Below are 13226 nucleotides of genomic sequence, written 5' to 3'. Positions count from 1 at the left end.
GCCACCTGCTGGCAACAGGAAGTGACATGTTGTATGCTGTGACAAACTACTCCTAGAATTTTTTTGAGATTCATGTATTTTTTGTAGTCAGTCTAATCTAAAGGCCTGTGCAATGTTAACTTGTGGAGATCTTGAGTTTTTGTTAAAGGGCATGTCCATGGCGTCATGACAAATTTTGATGTCTCGCCACAGCAAGAGAAGTTGTTGTAACTCAGGCATAATTTGTTCGATCTTCCCCAAACTTCACATGTTCGATAAGTGTCCTGGCCTGAACACATCTGAAGGCCAATTTTTTTATAATGATAGCGCCATCTGCTGCCAATAGGAAGATTGGCACATATATGGAGTAAACTTTGATATATTCCACTTATATTTATGACTTTAAATGCATATTTCTCACCGTTCACCTATTTACTAAAGCCACTCGCTGGCGGTGAGCCCGGGTGCGAGGGCCCGTTCATCGCTGCTTGCAGCTTTAATTCTTCTTCTTCTTCTTCTACCGAATGAATCGCATTTTTGAGGGCTTTAACATGCTCAAAAAGTAATGAAACTTTGCACACGCGTCAAACCTGGTGAAAATTTTCGTCTCATATAGGATTCAGAAGAGGGTGTGGCAAAATGGCTCGACACCGCCACCTATACTAAGAAAATCAACAGCCTTCCAGCTATGTTTCACATACATGCACAAAAATTGGCACACATATGTAACACACCAATACCTACAAAAAAGACTCTTGGACCAAAATTCTAAACCCAACAGGAAGTCGGTTATTTTTAATATTATGAGCAAATTTTGTGTAATTTTGGTCATTTCCATGTGTTGTATTTTAATGAACTCCTCCTAGAGATTTCTTCAAATCAACACCAAATTTGGTATGCCTAATCTAAAGTCCTTTGCGATGTTAAATTGCGAAGATCTTGAGTTTTCGTTAAAGGGTGTGTCTGTGGCGGCCTGACAAAATTCGATGTTTCGCCATGAAAAATGAAGTTGCTGTTACTCAGACTTACAATGTCCAATCTGCCCCAAACTTCACATGTTAGATAAGACTTCTGCCCTTAACAGATCTACATGCCCATATTCAGTTATAGTCATAGCGCCACCTGCTGGCAACAGGAAGTGACATGTTGTATGCTGTGACAAACTACTCCTAGAATTTTTTTTGAGATTAATGTATTTTTTGTAGTCAGTCTAATCTAAAGGCCTGTGCAATGTTAACTTGTGGATATCTTGAGTTTTTGTTAAAGGGCATGTCCATGGCGTCGTGACAAATTTTGATGTCTCGCCACAGCAAGAGAAGTTGTTGTAACTCAGGCATAATTTGTTCGATCTTCCCCAAACTTCACGTTCGATAAGAGTCCTGCCCTGAACACATCTGAAGGCCAATAGTCCATTATAATGAGAGCACCACCTTCTGGCAACACAAATATTCGCACAAATATGGAGTAAACTTTGATATATTCCACTTATATTTATGAGTTTAAATGCATGTTTCGCACCGTTCACCTATTTACTAAAGCCACTCGCTGCCGGTGAGCCCGTGTGCGAGGGCCCGTTCATCGCTGCTTGCAGCTTGAATTTGTTATATTATTTACCAGTTTATGGATAAATATACATATAAACCACTGTGCTTTACTGCTCCTATTTATCACGCAAAAAAAAGCACTTACCCACGCCCAAAACGGGTTGCCTGTGGATGAGTCTCCAAAACAAGGTTGTCCTGCTCATTTCACAATTGCTGAGTGAAAGGAGAGTTTTATAATGAGAGGACTAACATTTATACAACACTTTATTCAAAAGGAAGAGCCACTTGTCCTGTGCGTCATACATCATTATTTCTACGTCATTGCACATGGGCAGTCCTTTCAGTTTCGTGGTTCAATCCGATCCATTCCAATTGGATTATTGATACAAACAGATTATTTGGGTGCATGTTAACGTAGCCAGTAAAATAGCAAACGGGGAGGATTGAAAATATGCGGAAGGACTATCATAAGAGACTGCAGATCGACAGAAACACAAAATCGCACTCGATTCCCCTTCCCCTCCCGATGTCTGATTTCTTAACATGTTAACTCGCACCTGGACGCCGACGCACTGAACGCTCTTTGTTTGCATACTTCAGTGTTTACTGAATGAAACGGCACACAATTCATCAATGCAAACTATGTATAATTATGAAGGTCTAAGCCTCAAGCATCGAAGAAAGATCGCTGTTTTTCAATGGAAAGCTTATAAGGAATGTATTTGCTAAATTTGTGTAAGCAGTACACATCAAAACATGCATAATCAAAACGCAGTACGTATCAGAGTCATTGTAATAGCGAGTCATAAAAATATCCACAGCTGTAAAATCCTGATTTAGTTAGAAAGGTATCTGAGGTATCTAAAGGTATTTTACCTAAGCTAGACATAGTCTTAAAAAAATGGTTACAGGAATCACATTTTTCATGGTGGTATCTTCAGATTTGAAATAGAAACTCATGAGACGTGACTTTCAACCCATTATTTTTCTGGATTGCTCCAGGAATGATTTCATATATTTTTATATGAAAAATAAATAAAATAAAAATAGCTGTAACATTTTTCAAGGCACTGCACTGTCTATGATTATCAGAATGAGCTTTATTGCCAGGTATGTTCACATATACGAGGAATTTGTTTTCGTGACAGAAGCTCCGCAGTGCAACAAAACAGCGACAGAACAAAAAACACAAGGAATAAAAAATACAAAAAAATACAAATAGGTGGGTAAGGAATAACAATATACAAATTGACAATGTATGGCAAGTATATTACAATGAGCAATTTATGTATGTACATGTACATTATGTGCAAAAAATGTATGTGTACGCTAAGTATGTGTGTATATAAATATAAATAGTGTAGTGTTCCACAGTTATTATCTGCTGTTCATAAGATGGATTGCCTGAGGGAAGAAACTGTTCCTGTGTCTGGTCGTTCTGGTGCTCAGTGCTCTGTAACGTCGAGCAGATGGCAACAGTTCAAAGAGGGAGTGTGCTGAATGTGAGGGGTCCAGAGTGATTTTGTCAGCCCTTTTGCTCAATCTGGATAAGTACAGTTCTTGAATAGATGGGAGGGTTGTACCGATGATTCGCTCAGCAGTCCGGACTACCCTCTTTAGTCTTCTGAGGTCAGATTTAGAAGCTGAGCTGAACCAGACAGTTACTGAAGTGCAGAGGATGGATTTGATGATGGTGGAGTAGAACTGTTTCAACAGCTCCTGTGGCAGGATAAACTTCCTCACCTGGCAAAGGAAGTACAACATCTGCTGGGCCTTTTTCACAATGGAGTCAATGTGAATGTCCCACTTCAGGTCCTGAGAGATAGTGGTGCCCAGGAACCTGAATGACTCCACTGCAGTCACAGTGCTGTTCAGGATGGTGAGTGGGGGGAGTCCAGGGGGGTTTCTCCTGAAGTCCACGATCATCTCCACTGTTTTGAGCGTGTTAAGCTCCAGGTTGTTGAGAGTGCACCAGACAGCCAGCTCTTTAACCTCCTGTCTGTAAGCAGACTCGTCACCATCCTGAATGAGGCCGATGAGTGTGGTGTTATCTGCAAACTTCAAGAGCTTGACAGAGGGGTCCTTAGACGTGCAATCATTAGTGTACAGGGAGAAGAGCTGTGGGGAGAGAACACAGCCCTGTCTGTCAGGAAGCTGTTGATCTACTGACAGATGGAGGTGGGCACAGAGAGCTGAGTTAGTTTGGGCAAGAGGAGGTTTGGGATGATCATGTTGAAGGCAGAGCTGAAGTCCACCACCGGATCCTCACTTAAGTCCCCGGTCTGTCTAGGTGTTGCAGAACATAATGCAGTCCGATGTTTAGTGCATCGTCCACAGACCTGTTTGCTCTCTAGGCAAACTGAAGAGGATCTAGCAAGGGTCCAGTGATGTCTTTCAGGTGAGCCAGCACCAATTTTTCAAATGACTTCATGACTACAGACGTTAGAGCCGCAGTCCTGTAGTCATTTAGTCCTGTAATTTAGAATTTCTTTGGGATGGGGATGATGGTGGAGTGTTTAAAGCATGAAGGGACGTCGCACAGTTCCAGCGATCTGTTGAAGATCTGTGTGATGATGGGGGCCAGCTGGTCAGCACAGGATTTCAGACAGGATGGTGTAACACAATCTGGGCCTGGTGCTTTTTTCCTTCTCTGCTTCCGGAAGACCTGGCACACCGCATCCTCGCTAATCTGAATTGCAGGTGTGGGGGAGAGGGGGGATGCAGGAGGTGTGAATAGTGAGAGCGCTTGATTGGAGAGGTGTTCAGGGCGGGTTTCAGGAATTGTGAGTGGTGTGAACGGTTGATTGGAGAGGTGATCAGGATGGGTTGCAGGAGGTGTGAATGGTTGTGTGGGGAGACGTTCAGGGCAGGTAATGGGTGTTCTTTCAAACCTACAGTAAAACTCGTTCAGATCGTCTGCCAGTCATTGATTCTCCACAGTGCTGGGGGGTGGTGTCTTGTAATTGGTGATCTTCTTTAGACTTTTCCACACTGATGCGGAGTCGTTCGAAGTGAACGGAGTCCTTATTTTTTCAGAATAATTCCTCTTTGCCACTTTGATCCCCTTTTCCAGTGTGTATTTAGCCTGTTTATACAAGACATTGTCCCCCTTCACGTAAGCATCTTCTTTGGCCTGACGGAGCTGTCTGAGTTTTGCAGTGAACCACAGTTTGTCATTGTTGTAATTTAGTTGAGTCTTTGTAGGAATACACATATCCTCACAGAAACTGATATATGATGTTACGGTCTCTGTGAGTTCATCCAGATCAGTGGCAGCAGCTTCAAAAACACTCCAATCAGTGAGGTCAAAACAAGACTGCTTCATTAGTCCATCTTTTTTTCAGACATTTATAACAAAATATTTCTATTACACACAATTATTGTTCTTCTGAACTTTCTATCAAAGAAACCTGAAAAAAATCTACTCATCTGTTTTCAACATAATAATAATAATAATAATAATAATAATAATAATAATAATAATGTTTTTTTTGAATGGCAAAACAGCATATTAGAATGATTTCTGAAGATCATGTGACACTGAAGACTGGAGTAATGATGCTGAAAATACAGCTGCACACCACAGAAATAAATTACATTTTAAAATACATTCAAGTGAAAGCCGTTATTTTAAGTGGTAAAATATTTCAAACCTTTACTGTTTTTGCTGTACTTTGGATCAGATAAATATAGTTTGGTGAGCAGAAGAGACTTTAAAAAAACATTACACATCTTATGGTTCAAAAACTTTTGACTGGTAGTGTATATATAATATATTTAAAACCCCAGTTTTTTTAATATTAGAATGATGAAAAAGTTGTTTAGATCACTGATTCAACGACTCACTCATAAACCTACTACATTTGTTTCATTTCTGGATGAATCAGCGTTTTTGAACGATTCTCTTGAATGAAAAATTAATTCATTGACAAATAAATTAAGACACTTGTCGCCACCTATTGGTGAAACAATGCAATCGACACAAACGTTATTTAAAGCGCAGTACTTTCAAAAGGGGATTTGTTATATTTTGATCTCTGCCATATAGACATCAATGTTTATATTTAAACTATAAACTTTATCCCAGTATTTCTGTGATAATATAAATGACTGTAAGAACGATATAATACTGTGTAGTTGAAAAGACTGTTTGTGAAGATGTTTCTTAACCAAACATGGTAAGAGCACTCTCTGTGTCAGCGGCAGTGCGCACACGGATTTGAATGATCCGGTAAGACTTTGTCAAAGGTTTAACAGACTCGGGGAATCGTCGTCTTTTAGAAATGAGATCGAGAGGGTGTCTGAATCGAGACCGCGATCTTTTAACGATTAATCGTGCAGCTCTAGCCTGTAGGTTGGTATAAGATGAACCAGAAGGTGATCAGAACGTCACAAAGCTGCTCGTGGAACAGAGTGAAATGCATCCTTTATTGTTGTGTAACAGTGATCCAATATATTACTGTCTCTTGTGGGACAAGTAACATGCTGTCTGTATTGTAACATGAGTCCGGATGTTGTTGTTCTGTCTCTGTGATCTGCTCAGCGAGTTTCTGTAAAGCTGAGCTCACGTGCGCTTGAGGAGGGATGTAAACACTAACCAGAATAAACAAGTGAAACTCGCGCGGCGAATAGAACAGCTTGCAGTTATCAACTCTGTATGATGGAAAGTAAAGTCCAAAGGGTGGTCTTTGCAAAAGACCCCATAATTTTGTGTGTAGCACACTGAAGACAGGAACTATTACAGTTTTAAGTTGGATCATTTTCAGTGGTGAGTCCCATAATGGGAGGGGGGGTGGGGGCTTGGTTAACAGGTTAGTCATTAGTCAGCAGACAGTAGTAATTTTTTTGGGTGATTTGTTCAATTTTCGTGTGTTTTATTCATCTACAAACTGATCCGGTTTCTTTGTGTCCACAAGCCTATGTTCTAAGATGAGGAAATGCCTCACTGTTTATAACGTGCATTTGAAAAAGAACACATGCCGCAATGACTAATGACTTGCTGTCCAACAAAAGAGAATATTGTAACATGCCTTTACTTCACAACATCAGTCAAGTGTTTGAAATAACTTACTCTTGTGATCTAATGTAGCTTCTTACCACAGAAAAAAAATATTTTATACTGTAGTCAGTAAGCAATGGATCTTGAAAATACCCAAGATGTCTTGGAAAAACACAGATAAATATATTGTTGCAGTCAAGTTTTTATAGTCTTAATGTTTCACCATTCAAAATGTTTCTATCTTTTAATTCAGATACAGTGATCGCTGAATGGCTTTGTTCATATTAGGGATATCCTAGAGTGTCAGAAGTTCTATTACTTCTGTGATGCATATGTATAATTTCTGTGTGACGGCACCCTGTGTGTGACCAAAGTCCATTTAGGCAAGTCATGCCACTCGGTCGCCATCTTGGCAGCGCCTCCGGGCAGCTATTTCAGACCTAACAAGATCAGGCTCCCATCTAAATGAATGGGCATAGTGTCAGAACTGCACTCACTGGTCACCGGGACATAAAAACTGCATGTGACGTGACATTCAGCCAAGTATGGTGACCCATACTCAGAATTTGTGCTCTGCATTTAACCCATCCGAAGTGCACACACACAGAGCAGTGATAACATACACACACACACTGTGAACACACACCCGGAGCAGTGGGCAGCCATTTTTGCTGCGGCGCCTGGGGAGCAGTTGGGGGTTCGATGCCTTGCTCAAGGGCACCTAAGTCGTGGTATTGAGGGTGGAGAGAGAACTGTACATGCTCTCCCCCCACCCACAATTCCTGCCGGCCCGGGACTCGAACTCACAACCTTTCGATTGGGAGTCCGACTCTCTAGCCATTAGGCCACGACTTCGCAAAAAACTATGTGCTTGTCAGAAGTGGGATTCGAACCCACGCCTCCAGAGGAGACTGCGACAGAAACAGCAGTAAAATATAATACAAATCGCTGAAAAAGGTTTATGACTTTGTCCCAAAATAAGGTTTAAAAATGCCTTTTTCCCTATAGGTTAAACGTTTACTACGCATTCGCAAGGGTTCCTGAACTGTTCGCATACATCATTGGAACCAGACGATAGGCTTAAATATTTCCCGGCTTGACTGTTAAAATCAGATGATTGGCTTTCCAGCAGGAGGGGTGGGACATGTGCATACAACCGCCATCTTTGCCGTTACAGGTTTTAAAGCCCTGCATTTCAGCCAATTTTCACGTTATAGCTCCCATGCGGGCCGGGCCTCGGGCCTTTTTTGTGTTAACCTTCTATTTATATTTTAGACATTAATAAAAAAAAAATTAAAAAGAGAAGTTGACGTTGACGATAGAAAAACATAAATAGACATTTCATAACCTCATAACTTTCATAATTTGATAATTCAACCCGTTATAATTACACTGACATATACTGACATGACAGTCTCACACACGTATTTCCATCAGCGCGACCCACGATTATACCTCACTTATATCCACTTATTGTAGTAGTAGCTATTATAGGCCTCTAAATTAATATATTAATCATGGCCTAGTTGGCCAACTAATAACTATAAAGTCATGATTCATGTAGCAGCGAGCATTTCGGTGTCTGCACCTGTTGCTGCGGGCCACGCAGCAAAAGAAGAGAGCGCTGGGCGAGTTTGAAAACATTGTGGAACAGGACGAGGATGACGACGATGAAGTACAGCAATACATGCGCCTCAATCACAACATGGAAGGTGATGGACAAGATGTGCTGCTATGGTGGAAACAGCACGAGACCCTGCTACCGCGACTGTCAAGACTGGCTCGCTCTGTGTTTAGTGTCCCGCCAGCAGCAGCAGCGAACGTGTCTTCAGTGCAGCGGGAAGAGAGGAGGACTGGGTTAAAACCTTCAACTCTGGATGCTATTCTTTTTCTCCACAATGCTCTGTAAGAGACTGTTCTAACTTTTTGTTTGACTGGACTTTATTTTCGTTTAACTGTTGGAAAATGGAAAAAAGAATGGACATGTTCTGTGGTGCATTTTTGAGACGAGATAACCTGCAAGTTTGTTTTTAATTTAATTTGATTAGATTGTAGGCTATTTCTCATTTCGTTTGCGAGCGCTGTTGCGAGCCTGCCTCAGTATTTCAATTTTTTTCATTTTACTCACTGTGGTTTAATAAATAAACATTTATTAAACTGTCTGTGTGATAAGCTTGAAGTGTTTTATATCTATTAATTTTATTGTAGCCAAGTAAAGTATTAGCTTTGATTTGAGAGGCTTAATTGATTAAATATGTTTTAGGCTACTTACTGTCGGCTCGGCTGATTAAGGGGGGGGGGGGGGGTGAAATGCTATTTCATGTATACGGAGTTTTTTTACACTGTTAAAGAGTTGGATTCCCATGCTAAACATGGACAAAGTTTCACAAATTAAGTTGTTCCCAAAATACTCCTTCCGGTTTGTCACAAGTTTCGGAAAGTTTTTTTCGAGTATGGCTCTATGTGACGTTAGATGGAGCGGAATTTCCTTATATGGGTCCTAAGGGCACGTCTACCGGAAGAGCGTGTGCTACCGTATATCCCATCGAAATCCCATCGAAAAAGGGGCACGATCGTGTGTTGGAACCGCAGGCGGTGAGTAAAACTGCTTAAAATATCTCTGCCTCCTTGTTAGTGCGTCCGCCTCCCATGCCGGAGACCCGGGTTCGAGCCCCGCTCGGAGCGAGTCGTTGCTGCTGCTGCTCTCGTTCTGTTTCAGCCTCGGGATCTGATTCTGGATCACAAATAAACGGCTGAAAATGACTGTTAGCCATGGTTTGTTTTGGATGATGTTTTTTTTTGTCCTCACGGTAAAGTCACAGCTTCCAAACGCGTGATTCTTTAGCTCCGCCCACACGTCACACCTCCAGGCGGTCGTGTTTTTCCGGGAAAAAACAGTACAGACTATCTTTCTCTTATGAATATAATAAAACTAAAGACTTTTTGGAGTTATGAAGGATGCAGTACTACTCTATAGGTACTCAAGATTAATAAATAAAATAATAAAATAATAAAATAAAATAATGTAATAAAATAAATAAATAAAAACATGGGCTTGTGTCTGACTCGGGCTGATAATTCTGATGAGCTGTCAGACACGGGTCGGGCTAGGGCCTGAGCGTCTCGGGCCAGGGCCGGGCTCGGGCCTAGATTTGAGGCCCGTGCAGGGCTCTAACGGGTTTTCCTTATGCAAGTTGTATTGAGGATTGATGAAGTGGCATGTCTCTTATAAATTGTCTCTGGTGTGACTCAGTGCAGACCTGTTAACTTTTGTTAAATATTTAACATTAAATCTTGTATTTTGCACATTGTGCAATTAAGATTTTGACATTTAGACATAAATTATCTTCAAATGATGATGCAGATATCAAGGAATACCAAAATTGATATCTGATTAGTGTTTTATCAGTCAGTTCCACCAGTAGTTTCAGAACAATAATTAAGTTTTGTTATGTAACTCTTCAGTATTGGTTTAGTTCAGATAACTGTGTAATGGTCATTTAAATGTGAACTTTTAGTGCAGTCTTCAGTAGCACAAACTATCAAGTCCTGATTTCAGTTCAGTAACACTGTCAATGTTGCAAAATTCATAATCACGATAAGGCTATCTGCTGCTAACAATGTTTTGAAATTGATTACTTTAGTTAATGAATTATGAAACAAATTCTTTCTATTTTGTCACCCATTTAAACATAATTTAAGAATTGGCCCAATTAACTGTTTTTAAAGCATGTGCTTAATTATTTAGTTAAATAGGTAGCAGCTCCATTATAAAGAATAACTAGAATGCAAAAATATAAATTAGCATTAGCTACAATAATTTTTTCATTGTAGTTATTATTTTAGAAATTACATATTGCATACATCTCCATTACAGTAGTATTAGCTTCATTTCCTTAATGCATATTTAAATGATTTATTTGTCTTCTGGTTAAGTTTTGTCATATCAATATTATTTTCCTCTGCTGTGTCCAGATCATTCTGTCTCTCAGCCCATTATGGTGCAAAGACGACCAGGCCAGAGCTACAATGGAAACGGAGATGCCAGCTCAGTACTGTCCCCACGCTCAGAGGGGGGTGGTCTGGGTGTGAGTATGGTTGAGTATGTCCTCAGCTCTTCCCCTGGAGACAAGATGGATGGTCGCTACAGAAACGGAGGCTATGTGAGTCAATTATAGTATTACACTCATTGGGTATCTTTTATAAAACCTTTTTAAGGCAAATGTGTTTTAAGATCAGGACAGATTTTTTTTAAGTTAACCCTCTGGAGTCGATTAACGCTTATGCGAGTTATGAGTCATTTTCTCCTGATAACCCTGAAAAGAACTTAAATTACACTTTCAGTTTTGATCGTACAGATAAGAGCAATTCATCAATCTAATCTGTAAAGGGTCTACTTTTTATTGTATACAGACATAACAAAAAAAACTTAAGATAAAATAAAGATAAAAAACAAGGTGTGCTGCCTGCAGCCTTGGTCTGCGCTGATCTTCATTTACCAACGCAAAATAAAAAATCAGTCTCACTGACTGTTCAAGTTTTTTATTATTACTGTTTGCTTCGTGATGAGAAGGAATGAGATATGTGTGTATAGGATTTTTTTTTTTTTTTTTTTTAAGATGATGCTTAGTTATTTTAGGGGTGTGGAATATTGACATATATTTTGCAGAGTGTGTTTTTGAGATGGTTTAAGCCTGACATGGAAAAATAAATGACACTAAAGCCACCAGTAGGTGGCAGCAAATGAAGTAAGTGATTATCTTTATGAACGGGCCACTGAATCATAGATTCAAATGCTTTGTTCAAAAACAAAGATTAATTCAGTAACAAAATATTTAGTGCTGCACGGAGACACACAATTGGTCTTACTTTGGCCTCGTTAAAAACTTCCTTGGCTTAACAGAGACAGCATTGTGACTAATAAAACACTTAAAGGTGCTGTAGGGAACTTTTGTAAAAAATATTTTTTACATATTTATTAAACCTGTCATTATGTCCTGACAATAAAATATGAGAGAGATAATCTGTGAAAAAAAATCAAGCTCCTCTGGCTCCTCCCAGTGGTCCTATTGCCATTTGCAGAAACTCCATCGCTCCCGGTAAAAAATAACCAATCAGAGCTGCGGTCCGTAACTTTGTTTGTGTTCAAAATGTAGAAAAATTTATATAATAAGCGAGTACACCATGAATCCATTTTCCAAACCGTGTTTTTGGCTTGTCCTGAATCACTAGGGTGCACCTATAATAAGTGTTTATATTCTAACTATTTTAGATTGCTTCGGGGATACCGCGGCGGAGTAACCCAGTACCTTTGTGATTCTTCATAGATATAAACAGAGAGAAGTAGTTCCGGCTACGATGTTCTTCCGCAAGAAGCAAGCAGTTCTGTTTATTAACTGCTAGAGCGTCAAAAGTTCCCTACCGCAGCTTTAATACTAGCATCTTTTTAGTTGAGCGATTGTATAAAAGCCATCGCACTGACATTCGGGAAAGCAACACTCTTGATATAGTTAGACTTTACTTAACGATCATGACATAAATATTAAAACCAATACAGGGCATTTTTGCCTCATATCTTGAATTATATTGTAACCTGATAGCCTTCATCTGACACTGAAAAACTCTCACAATGTTTTTTTTTTTTTCTTTTTTGCAAAGTTACAAAATGTCAGTTCACATCATTAAAACAACAGTTAGGATGATAGTACACGATAAATATTGCACACTACTCGCTCATTTACTTTCTTCATACGAAGCTGTCCAAGTGCGTCACAATGTAATTTAATGTAAGCCAAGAGTTGTGATTTAAACTTACATGTTGTTGAGATAATAATACCCTTTTTCCATGTCTCCTTAAATAACCTGTCCGTTGTTCCAGGCCAGATGTCTTCTTTTGGGTGTTTAAAATCACAAGAAAATGGTTACAACGCAGCTATCATCATATCCTCATGCTGCTCGAGATTCTGGCACCGCTTTAAAATGAGGATGTTAAGTGTCCAGACTCCCGAGGCGTAATATCAATGTAAACTAATTAGTAATTTGTTCCTCTTTAAATTAAAAATAAAATGTTGTAGCGAACACACTTTATTTAATTTTCAAACTGATGTTTATTTTATTATTTTATATTATTGTTAAAATCCTCCTGCTGGCCGGATTGGATACCCCTGTAAGCCGTGTTTGGCCCGCGGGCCGTATGTTTGACACCCCTGAGTTAGACTTTTTCCAAACTATAATTCCTGACCAAATGTATAATCAAGTGAAACATTGTGAAGTTTCAGTAACAATATACATTAGGTAGACATCGAAAACACCTATTTTACCACCGCATGTAAGAAAAAAAAAGTGCGTATGGGAAGTGCATTTGCAGCTTTTGAACGCTGAGTGGTGCCTTAAACCACAAGTTATCAAAGAAGCGCATCGAAGAACATTTTTGCAAATAAATGTCAGTTTTGCCTCGCTGATGTTACATTTGACGGCTTCAGTCATGGAAAATGAAAGAAAAACACTATAGTAGGGGTGCTCCAATCGTGATCGGCCAATCGTTATGCGCATCTCGTCAGTAAAGCCGGTTCTCGAATCAGCGGTAAATTTCATCAGATTGTGGTGACCTTAAGCGGGCTACTCTAGATTTAGCCATAAGCAAAGAACAATGGATGTCACCTTGCTCATTCTTGAGCCTAAGGTATGAGCACTGGCCATATCCT

General features: G+C 39.7%; 1 protein-coding gene across 4 annotated transcripts in view; it reads left to right on the top strand.

Annotated features, from left to right (window-relative positions):
* LOC113063440 (pumilio homolog 2-like) overlaps positions 1 to 13226 on the top strand; it is a 165563-nt gene that overhangs the window by 21522 nt on the left and 130815 nt on the right. For all 4 annotated transcript variants that reach the window (XM_026233830.1, XM_026233828.1, XM_026233829.1 and 1 more), the window contains exon 5: positions 10498 to 10685. In XM_026233830.1, the coding sequence (XP_026089615.1) occupies positions 10498 to 10685 (188 nt within the window). The remainder of the gene's footprint in view (positions 1 to 10497; positions 10686 to 13226) is intronic.

This window comes from Carassius auratus, chromosome 45, assembly GCF_003368295.1.
Source record: "Carassius auratus strain Wakin chromosome 45, ASM336829v1, whole genome shotgun sequence".
NCBI classification, from domain to species: domain Eukaryota; kingdom Metazoa; phylum Chordata; class Actinopteri; order Cypriniformes; family Cyprinidae; genus Carassius; species Carassius auratus.
This window is presented reverse-complemented; position numbering and strand designations above follow the sequence as displayed.